Raw genomic sequence first — 12,100 nt, forward strand, 5'->3', positions numbered from 1 at the left:
ATAAATTTTGCTTGGAAGCCAGTTCCTGCCATTTGCTTGCTTGAAGATCCTGCAGTTCTATCACATTACAGCCATGATGCATGATCAAACTACAACACCACTCCATCACATCAGGTATTTCTGGTCACCTAAGGGGTACAGCTTCATAATGTCAGACTAAGCAGCAGTCTCTGCAAGCTGCTGAACAGCTTTGCATACAAAGGAGACGGGAAAAACAGACAGACAAATCACACCCATCATCTAGAGTCACATAACTTCCAAAGAAAAAAATAAAAATCAAACCCTTTATTTCCTTTTACAAAAATACATATTTGCAGTCATGGGATAGTTATCATAGTTGTTACCAGTTTACATGGTTCCAAGAAGCTACACAGTGTTCCAGGTTAAATATTTAAGATAATTTAGTTTAAGAATGGCCACGTATTAATTTCTGGATTAGAAATGCTATTTACCAGGGTGTGCAAAAAAAATTTGCAAGTTAGAAATTAATGCTGAAGTGGTGTAGTTTAAGTAACATAAGAGGGGCATTAACCAATAGAGACATATAAACCATAACAGTATTAAAATACATATTTTCATAAAAATACCATTGTGACACTTTATATCTAAATACGACATTTTTAGAAAGATGGTATGAAATATTTATCATACAAAAGCATATTCTTATAGCAGGATTATGTCGTAAGTTTTAAAAAATTCCATCCAAGCACTTAAAAGCAGATTTTTTTAATTGTGATCCACTTGTCATATAAAAGTGTATGCTGTGTGTACACTATAGCATTAAGTTTATTCTACTTGAAACTGGTCAAAGTACAACACTGCATGTGAAGCAGCTAAATTCTTATATACCGCTGAAACTTGTTCAAGGGCATAAACATCACATTCTTGTTGCTTAATATGCAAGAGGAAATTACTCTTTATGCATGTCTGCTATATGCATATACTGAGAATAATTTCATGCTACAATCTTTTCTTGCCCCAGTTTGACCTTTCCATAGGGTTTTTTCAGCTGAAGCCAACATCATCTTCCTCCAGCCCCATTACCACCTCAAACACCCTACTGGTATAAGTAAAAAAAAAAAAAAACAAACCTTAAAAATATAAAAAATTTATAACCGTAGTTGACTGCTATGATCTCCAACTGAAACAGACTGTGTATCAGCTAACTCTACTGAAATCACTGATTTTAAAATCTGTATTGGAACACCACCGTGTTTATTTCCTGTGATGAATACTGCTTATTTACATTTACACAAGTAATCCACTTTAAATCCTGAATGTCAGCAGTTTAAAACCACCAATTAGTATACAATTACTTTATATTTAAGGCATGTGAGTAAGAGCACCTTAATTAACTGACATTGAATGGAAGAGACTTCTCTTCAGGAGATTTTTGCCAGCTGCCTTCTCTTCTTTAAAGATGCTAAATTAATATGGTTTTGAAAAGATGGTAAAAAGGAGAAAGGAAGAAAGTTAAGAACGAATCTGAATATTTCAAGTGTCCCTGAAACAGTTTTGAAAGCAATGGTTTACCGGTAAAATACCTCAACTATAATGTATTCTGACGAAGTCACATAGTATGCCAGTTGGGCTTATCACTAGATGAAAACTAAAAGGAAAAAAAAAAAGCAGTCAGATACTACATCAACAGGACAGTACAGGATCAATATTGCTTACCCCTGAGTTAACAGGATTGGGTGTAGCAGCACCAATTAGAAAACATTCTGCAATGCCAGCACTGCACTGTGGTCCTATACTGTGGTATAGTCTCATATGCCCACAGATTTTTCTTTAAGAGCACTTATTTCAAACATTATTAGACACAGGAATTCCTTTAGTTGCATTGGTATTTAAGTGGAAAAAACAGTGAAAATAGTACAGTGGGCTATACTATTAGTACAGTCCATTTGTAGTGTTAACACACTATTTAGAGCTGTGTTCCGAAGTTGGTAAGCCACTGCCTTCTGTGAAGCTACATTTGCCTTTTGTTTTCTGTACAAAAAAAGCCCAGTAGAAATCATGTTGTGCCAGTTTTGAGCAAGATGTCCTGTAGGTCATCTGGAAGTGCTAGTATAATATCATTGATGTGTGTCTGCAGCTTTTTCAGTGTGTCAGTTTTCACAGGAAGCTGTTCTCTGTCAGCCTGCAACTGCAAAGGTACAACAAAACATGATTTCTACTAAAAATGCAAGTTTACCTCAAGACAGACCAAAGCGACATATTAGCGAATTTGGCAAATCAATTCCTCATTTGCCAACCAAGTAGGAATTTGGACAATAGCAGGTTTCCTCAAAAACCATGCAACAGCACGACTTAACACTGATTTGGACTTTCAGTAATCACAAGACAGTTTGGTTTTCTGCTTCCCTGCAGATTCAGCCTTGCTCCCACTCAGATCAGTCACAAAGTTCCAACCGTTTTTTTTTAAAAAAAAAAACCAAGATCAGTGCAATGCTTCCAACCTAGCTGGACAATGTTGGGAAGTGAGCTAACTCTTCAGTCATGGCTGAAATGAACCGGTTTTGTTTTAAAAACCTGAATGACCAATTCCTTGAGCTACCTAGATCTTAAAGAATATTTTCATTTAAGTACCTGTAAACACAACTATATAATACTTTTATCTAGTTAAGTCAGGCAAATTTGAGCCACGTTCAATTGAGTTACTTACCAGTTTATTCTTTAACTTTAAGACAAGATCCACCGTTTCTACTTCAGTATGCTTTTGACTCCAGAAAACCAAGTTCTAAAACAATAAAAATTAAGCATTGAAGTATTTATGGCAACAGATATAGTTTTCAAAAGTAGTATTAATTTACACCTACTGTTCAGAATGGGTCTTCTCCTTTTCCTTATTCTCATGCCATTTACTAAACTCATTTTACTCATGTACTGTCTTTACTGTAAACTGCAAAATCTGCCTTATTTGCATGTTTGCCCAGGACTTAGCAAAATGGGAGACTAGGACACAAACACAATACAAAAAAAAAAAAAAATCATGCCAAACAGGCTTAGTTTCAAAACCAGCACCTACAATGCAAAATGGCAGTGAATGTTTACCAAATCAGATCTGCCAGCACAATGAAATATTAAGATAGTGCCAGGAAGCATTTCTTGTTTCTAGGGTATTAAAGGAGATCACATAGTCGATAACTAGTAAAATATATTCATTAAGTGAATTTTCTTATGGAAGTTCTGCTCTTCTACCCCTTTACTATTCACCTATTAAAGACATTTCCTCACATACAGAAAGATGTTAACACTTGGATCAAAAGAAAAAGCTAATAAGGAGCAAAGTCAGTAATATATTTGTGACACATCCCCTTTTCTTTGCAGTAAGTTAGTGTCAAATATAGTTAGATAGATTCTAGGTGATAAAATTGACCTAGCTATTGCCCTGCAAATTATTTGGGCTGCTCTATTTGAACAATCTATTTGGGTTGCTACAATGTACTGTTTGGGAATTGACAGGGCAAGGGATAAAAATCAATGGCTTTTTAAAAATAACCAGCACAATTTTTTTGTTTGTTTTAAAGCTGTGATGTTGACTTTTTTTTTTTGTTCTTCCTATTCCCTCTTTAGCTGTACAATCTCTTCTCCTCTTGCGATACCTTTCTTCATCAGTTGTTCCGACTCAAATTATACTCATACCCACTTCAGCTTCTTGAGTAAAGAATGGATCTTACAACATAAAATCGTTTATGTGGCATTTTGGTTTTTATATATATAAACAGATTTCACTTCTCAGCTTCTAATTACTATGGATCAGTTGTAGGCTTATCTACTATCCGTATCTAATTAGTTATCAATTTTCTATGGTACTCACTGAGTTTATACCTTCAAAGCTACAAACTATATACAACTAAAAATGTGTTAGAACACCAAGGAGAGAAGCTGAATGAAGTAACACTATCAAATAAGAAGAAAACCCCTTTTTGGGGGGAGGGGAGGGGGAGTGCATATTCAATTTCAAAATAAACAACAGAACAAAAAAGGACTAAAGATATATTTTACAAATTATGGCAGTCATTTAAAAAAACCTGAACTGTATTTCATATTGTTCTCTTTTGCTGTGTTAGTTCTAGCTTGTACTTGGTTAACAAATTCATGTTTTGCTAGATCAAACTTGAGAAAATTGTCAACATTTTTATGTTCAACCAATGAAAACAGCAGGAGTAAAACTGACTTGAGGGGGAATATATTTTTGTTACAGGATAATGAATATAATCATAAGCACACATTTTTCTAACCTCATTACATAGTGCTTCTAAATGAAGGGCCTCCAACTTCTGTGTCATTTCTTTCTGCCGGCTCCTAAACCAACCATCGAAGTTGGGCGATTTCAAAAAATGCCTGGTAAAACACCAAAGCAAAATACATTTTATATTTTAATTACAATTTTGGTAACACTCTGTTTGCTATCTCATCAAATGTAAAGTAATTACATTTTCAGTTTGAGGCTGAAGAAGATATTAGGACCCTTTCTCTGTTTACTTTCAAAAAAATGTAATATTCTGAAGTGGAGTATAACAGGTGCTTCTATTAATCAAGACAAGGATTGAGAAAACAATGTAAAGAAAAGGGGTCTGAAAGACAATAAAGATTAGGAATTTTGTCAGGCAGAAAGCACGGCTCAGTTTGAAATATCCTCATTTTTATCTTTGTGCTTGATTGGAAGGAGGAATCAGATTAGAACCAGAAATAAAACCACAAATAATACTAGTATACAGAGACCTGTAGTGTTAGTAGCCTCTTATGAGAACCATTAACAGGTTACAGAGAAACAGATTTAAGCGAGTAAATTATACCAAGTACTATCAATTCCTATTAAGCATACGGTCTAAAAGTAAGTCTTACCCAAATCAATACTGATAATAAGTTTACTCAGGAAAAGAGCATTCTTATTACTGATTTGTCTTCATTTATTTAATTTTTTATGCTGATGAAAGAAATGACCTGTAAAGTCCTATCCAGTCTCCTTTTAAACCTGATGTGAGCTGTGGTCCTGCTTTTTCCAGTGACTTCATGAAGTCATCTTGGCTGAACTGCCTCAGCTGTGGTGGACTCTATGGAAAGAAAAAAAAAAAAAAAATCATCATTAGCAGACCATAATTGTTTTCTCTAATCACCAATTTCCAGCTCATTCAAATTATATTTCCTTACCTTCCATGGTGATATGCATTTTTGCAAAGGCATTAGGCTTGCCACGTAACGTTCCTAGGGAAAGGAAAAAGAAAGGTTGTTTGCATAACCAGTATTAAACATACACAGTCCACGTGTATGTTTACTTATCACTTGTGACCATAGCATTTTCTCTTCTAAGTATTGGTACAGGGTGGGGTCATGCATATTTACCACAAAAGCATAAGAAGGAGCTTATCTAATGCCATTTGTATTTCCCAACTACAGAACTGCACGTCAGCAAGATTCAAGAAGGACATGAGGGAAAGGAGGACAGGAAGCAAACATATACATGGAATATATATATACTGAACTCCAGCCACTAGTAAATAATCTCTCTTTTCTTTGGTGACAGTCCAAGGGAAGAGACCAGCATGGCTGAGTCAAGACCTGCTGGTCAAACTAAAGAGTAAGAGGGAACTGCACAAGCAGTGGAAGCAGGGACAGGTGTCCTGGGGGCAATACAGGGAAACGGCCCGGTTGTGTAGGGAGGGGGTCAGGAAGGCCAACGCGAGGATGGAGCTGAATTTGGCAAGGGATGTAAAGAATAACAAGGGCTTCTACAGGTATATCAACCAGAAAAGGAAGGTTAAAGAAAGCGTACCCCCCCCGATGAACAAGAAAGGTGAACTTGTATCAACGGACAAGGAGAAGGCTGAGGTACTCAACAACTTCTTTGCCTCAGTCTTCACCGGCAACCTCTCTCCTCACCCCTCCCGAATCGATGGACCAAAAGATGGGGAGCAGGGGGGTAAAGCCCCTCCCACTGTAAGGCAAGATCAGGTTCAAGACCACCTGAAGAACCTCAATGTACACAAGTCTATGGGACCTGATGAGATGCACCCCAGAGTCCTGAGGGAATTGGCTGATGTAGTTGCCAAGCCACTCTCCATGATATTTGAAAAGTCATGGCAGTCAGGTGAAGTCCCTGCTGACTGGAAAAAGGGGAATGTTGTGCTCATTTTTAAAAAGGTTAGAAAGGAGGACCCTGGGAACTACCAACCTGTCAGCCTCACCTCTGTGCCTGGGAAGATCACGGAACAGATCCTCCTAGAAGCTATGCTCAAGCACATGGAGGGCAGGGAGGTGATTTGAGACAGCCAGCACGGCTTCACCAAGGGCAAGTCCTGCCTGACCAACCTGGTGGCTTTCTGTGAAGGAGTGACTGCATCAGTGGACAAGGGAAAAGCAATGGATGTCATCTACTTGGATTTCTGTAAAGCGTTCGACACAGTCCCCCACAACATCCTTCTCTCTAAATTGGGGAGATATGGATTTGATGGGTGGACTGTTCAATGGATAAGGAATTGGCTGGATGGTTGCATCCAGAGGGTCATGGTCAATGGCTCAATGTCCACATGGAGACCAGCGACAAGTGGAGTCCCTCAGGGGTCCACACTGGGACCAGTGCTGTTTAATATCTTCATTAATGACATAGACAGTGGGATTGAGCGCACCCTCAGCAAGTTTGCAGACGACACCAAGCTGAGTGGTGCAGTTGACACGCCAGAAGGACGAGATGTCATCCAAAGGGACCTGGACAAGCTGGAGAGGTGGGCCTCTGTGAACCTCATGAGGTTCAACAAGGCCAAGTGCAAGGTCCTGCACCTGGGATGGGGCAACCCCCGATATCAATACAGGCTGGGAGATGAAGAGATTGAGTGCAGCCCTGCGGAGAAGGACTTGGGGGTACTGGTAGATGAAAAGCTGGACATGAGCCAACAATGTGCACTTGCAGCTCAGAAAGCCAACCGTATCCTGGGCTGCATCAAAAGAAGCGTGGCCAGCAGGTCGAGGGAGGTGATTCTGCCTCTCTACTCTGCTCTGGTGAGACCTCATCTGGAGTGCTGCGTCCAGCTCTGGGGCCCTCAGCACAAGAAGGACATGGACCTGTTGGAGCGGGTCCAGAGGAGGGCCACAAAAATGATCCGAGGGCTGGAGCACCTCTCCTACGAGGACAAGCTGAGACAGTTGGGGTTGTTCAGCCTGGAGAAGAGAAGGCTGCAGGGAGACCTTATTGCGACCTTCCAGTACTTAAAGGGGGCCTACAGGAAGGATGGGGGCAATCTGTTTAGCAAGGCCTGTTGTGACAGAACAAGGAATAATGGATTTAAACTAAAGAAGAATAGATTTAGACTAGACATAAGAAAGAAATTTTTTACAATGAGGGTGGTGAAGCACTGGAACAGGTTGCCCAGAGAGGTAGTGAAGGCCCCATCCCTGGCAACATTCAAGGTCAGGTTGGACGGGGCTCTGAGCAACCTGATCTGGTTAAAGCTGTCCCTGCTCACTGCAGGGGGGTTGGGCTAGATGACCTCTAAAGGTCCCTTCCAACCCAAAGCATTCTATGATTCTATGAAACATTCAAGTCCACAGGTACCTTCATATCATGGGTGATTCCAAACAGTAATCCCACTTTGTATCAAGTATTTGGAAGTGATTTTCAGAGTCCCTCATACAAACATTAAATACAGAACTAACCTACAAAACGCTGTATCAGCTGTGGGCATCTCTGCAAAGGCATGGCTAGAGCCCCCAACGGGCTATCTAATGTATGAGTAGTGGAGACATTTCTCAGCAAGGCCACTGCTGAAGCTCAAGGCCTGATGAGATGACAGGAGGCAGCTCCGCCTTGCCAGATCACACAAGCACATCAATACAAGCTGCTATACATTTTCAAAGTGTTTGTATGCAAATGGCCATACATTTTGATCTGTGAACATAATCAGCTTTGGTAACATTATGAAAAGTCTAGTTCTATCTTTTGAAAAAACAAAGGACCCCTCATATACTTTTTCTGGTGGCAGAGAATGTAAAGGGTGATCTCGCCCTACAAATTCAAGATTTATGACAGAAAACATATTAAGTTTCTCACTTTAAGTGGAAGTTTGAGCAAGATAGGGGGAATGCCAGGGAAAGGTTTTAGATTCACCCTACATGTCCATCCTGTCTCAAAAGAACACTAGAGAAAGACAAATTTTAAGGAAAAACTCCTCTTAATGGTTAATATCCTAGGACAAACAAGTGTCTAGGGATGTCACCATTCTTGCAGACAAAAATTGGACCTGATCATGCATGCTCTAAAATGATGAAAAGTTCAGGTCATCCACAGAAGGTGTTCAGAGAGCTCAGAATGGGGCAGCTGATATGTAAATATCCAATGTCTGAGGTATCACTTCCCAACTTTAACCGCTTGCCCAGAGAAATGACTTCACTTCACCAACCCAAAAAGTTCTGTGTGAAGTCCATCATTACTCAGACTTCATACCTCCAAATGCTAGGTAAGAGCATATTAGAACATATTTATCATTATCTTAATGCACAAATTAGAAAGCAAGATGACAAATTTCCATTTCAGTGCAAGTCAAAGGCTACTAATCTGCATGGATTCAGCAACCTAAACACAATATTAATTTGCCACTATAAAGGTATGTCAGGAGCCTGCAAACGCTACAGCAGGATTTCAATTTACAGGACAGTATTATCTATTACATTAGATACAAATTCCTATTTTAAAATCTGTTTCAGCAAATTGAGATCTCTGTCCAGACAAAAAAAAACCATAAATCTGTGAACATTAAGCATTCCAACAAACTCTGCCTGACTGGTTAGAAATGAGACAAAATTTGCCCCCTAACTCTGGTTTAGAGATTTGAACAGATGAAGTACCATGGTTAGAAAGCAAAACACCAGGTATCTGCCATTTCCAGAATAGCATGATGCTGTACAATAAAATATTCTGATCCAATGAAAAACTATTCTCCATGTGATACCCTGATATAAAGTAGATGTATCTCAACATTCAGTGATAGTCTCTCCTTTGTAAAATTGTAAAAACATCTTCTAGAGTCACCTGAATTTGCAGAGTTTCCTCAGAATCTATTTTATTGCACCCAAAAACAGAAGAAAGTATCACCTGATAAATCAAACTCTTGTGAGAATCATTCTTTTACAGGAACAGCATATAGAAACTGCAAGGAGGAAAACAGAAAGTCTTGATATTTACTCTCCTGAAACCATTGTCATGAGACTCTGAGGAAAAGCAAACCAGCTTATCACTAACAGACAAAGATAAAACAACAAAATCAGAAGGAAAATTCCTGAACAGAAATTATGGTTGAAGGAACTAGATTCCATTAGTCTCATCATGAACCTTCAGATTGCTGGACTCATCTCTACTACAGTTTAGAACAAAAAATGGAGGCTCTTTGCTGAGGTTGATTTAAAAAAAAAAAAAAAAAAAAAAGAGAGAAGAAAAAAAAAGGAAAACATAAAAATCTGAAAGCTTTCAATCTTGTTTTGTGATTTCCCCCTCTGGATGTAAAGCTGTATCAGGTTTATGGCCAACCAGAGCAGCACTGAGAAATGGCAGATAATCATGAAAATGTCTTATACTCTAAAGCCAAGGCTTGGGGAAAGAACAGTACTGTGCGTGATCATTGCAGTCACCAGTGATCTAGAAGCTGTATTTACTGCCCCTGAGGAAGACAAAGCATGAGGATAATGAGCAAAGCCTTCTCTAGAATCAGGGGACATAAGTGTGTTGAATTGTCCAAAAGTTTACACCTATACTTGTAAAGCAAGGTTTGATATTTACCTATATATTCAAATTGGCCTTGTTTTGAGCAGTGGGGTTGGATCAGATGTCCCAGTTAACCTACATTCACCTTTGATTTTATGGTCTAGCAAAGAGCTCTGTATATGCGATTTTTCCCCAGGGGTATTTAAGTGTTTGAAATAGCCATCCACACTAAATTTCATTTGCCCATTTTTTTCTGAAAAGCAGTAATAACGAGGAAAACTGAGACCAAGTAAGAGAAAGCAAATTCTGTAGCCCCTGCTACATCATGTTGGCCATTTCCTGACAGAAAATGAGACGAAGTTGAGTTTCATAATAATCCTTTTGCCAGTTCTAGATGCTCTGAATCTAAGTGGAGACGTTACCTTTTTCTCAAGTCTCTTGTAACTTTTGTTTATGCTTGATGTAGGTGCAAGATTTGAAAATCCTGCAAATACTGCAGTAATCTGAGGAAATAGCTGCCTTGAGGCCATGAAACAACTGCCCAAGGATGTTTGACTGCTGAAAGTTGTCTACTGTAGGTAATCCAATGGCAAAAACACTCCAAAAATCAATGAACAAAAAAAGAAAACCAAAACAAACCCCAAACTGTCTACCTTCGGAGACATTGTTCTTTGAAAGTCAGATAGAACATAGGTAAAAATGGAGTTACAAAGATAAATAAGTCTGCAAAGAAGTAAGAGAAGTAAATTAATTGCCTAGAGGACAAGTAATGAAATGCTCTGTCTGGACAAGGCAGATGAAAGGAACAGAGACGTGCTAGATACAGTTTCTCATGCCAAGCATAACAGCAGTGAGTGCACAAATATAACTGGAAAAGGGAAAAACTCTCTAAAAACTTTCATGATTTACATGGAAAAGCACTACCGCTAGAAGACAAAATATTTAAGAGAAAAAATTTAAGCCAGTCTAATTTACCAGTTGAATTGGTTGATCTTTCACATATTAATAGAAAGATTACCTTGTAGTATCCCCTCAGCTATCATAGCAAATTGTTACGAGAGTATACGCTTATAGAGATCTTCTCATGACAAAGTACTTTCCAACTCTACCTTTCCGATATTGACATTTCTTAAGGTCAGGGGAAACGCCCTTACGCTTAAATGAAAAAAAAAAAAAAAAAAAAATTTCAACAGTGGACAAGGATTCCAAGTGTTGAGGAAGGGTTAAAGAAATTTCCTTCTTACCTCATGCTAAAATACACACAGAGTTTTGCTTTGCATTAATGCTACACAGTGCATTGCAAACATCTGAAAATGCAGTCTAGCAACATATACAAAGACGCATCCCTTTTTGAGATCTGAACCTTTTGTCTAGGTATATAAATATTTCACTTTTGACATTAAGCTGTGGCCTTCATAATTTTTATGCTAAGTATGGTAATTAAAGAAATGTAAGACTACAGTATTTTAGAAAAGTCAAGATAAAGCTTCATGGTAAATTTCTGTAGCTCAAATACTATTCACAAAATCACAAAATGGTTGAGGTTGGAAGGGACATCTGGAGGTCATCTGGTCCAACTCCCCTCTTTTCCCCCCTGCTCAAGCATACCTGCAGGCTGCCCAGGATGATGCCCAGACATTTTTTTAGTATCTCCAGGGATGGAGACTCCACAACCTCTCTGGGCAACCTAACCTGTCCCAGTGCTCAGTCACCCTCACAGTAAAAAGGTGTTTCCTGATGGCTGACAGACCGTCCTGTGTTTCAGTTTGTGCCCATTCATTGCCTCTTGCCCTGTCACTGGACACCACCGAAAGGAGCCTGGATCCATCTTCTCGACATCCTCCCTTCAGATATTTATAGACATTAATGAGATCCCCCCAGAACCTTCTCTTCCCTAGGCTAAACAGTCCCAGCTCTCTCAGCCTTTCCTCATATGAAAGATGCTCCAGCCCCTCAGCCGTTTTAGTGGCCCTTCACTGGACTCTCTCCAGTAGCTCCATCTCTCTGGCACTGAGGAGCCCAGAACTGGACATGATACTGCAGGTATGGCCTCACCAGTACTGCGTAGAGGGGAAGCATCACCTCCCTCAATCTGCTGGCAACACCCCTCCTCATGCAGCCCAGGATATCATTGGCCTTCTTTGCTTCAAGGGCATATTGCTGGCTGACGTCCAGCTTCGTGTCCATTAGGACCCCCAAATCCTTTTCTTCAAAGCTGCCTTCCAGCCTGGTGGCCCCCAGTATATACTGCTGCCTAGGTTTATTCCTCCCTAGGTGCAGGATTTTGCACTTCTCTTTGCTGAACTGCATGAGGTTCCTGCCAGCCCATTTCTCCAGCCTGCTGAGGTCCCTCCAAACATCAGCACGACCCTCTGGTGTATCAGTCACTCTTCCCAGTTT

General features: G+C 39.5%; 1 protein-coding gene across 2 annotated transcripts in view; it reads right to left on the minus strand.

The window, feature by feature from the left end:
- Positions 1-270: 270 nt before the first annotated feature.
- DENND6A (DENN domain containing 6A) overlaps positions 271-12,100 on the minus strand; it is a 33,773-nt gene continuing 21,943 nt past the window's right edge. For both annotated transcript variants that reach the window (XM_075714120.1, XM_075714119.1), the window contains 5 exons: positions 5,161-5,214; positions 4,954-5,063; positions 4,248-4,350; positions 2,669-2,743; positions 271-2,149 (listed from right to left, as the gene is read on the minus strand). In XM_075714120.1, coding sequence (XP_075570235.1) covers positions 2,018-2,149; positions 2,669-2,743; positions 4,248-4,350; positions 4,954-5,063; positions 5,161-5,214 — 474 coding nt within the window. In that variant the 3' untranslated portion in view covers positions 271-2,017. The remainder of the gene's footprint in view (positions 2,150-2,668; positions 2,744-4,247; positions 4,351-4,953; positions 5,064-5,160; positions 5,215-12,100) is intronic.

The sequence above is a fragment of the Pelecanus crispus genome, chromosome 7, assembly GCF_030463565.1.
Source record: "Pelecanus crispus isolate bPelCri1 chromosome 7, bPelCri1.pri, whole genome shotgun sequence".
NCBI classification, from domain to species: Eukaryota; Metazoa; Chordata; class Aves; order Pelecaniformes; family Pelecanidae; genus Pelecanus; species Pelecanus crispus.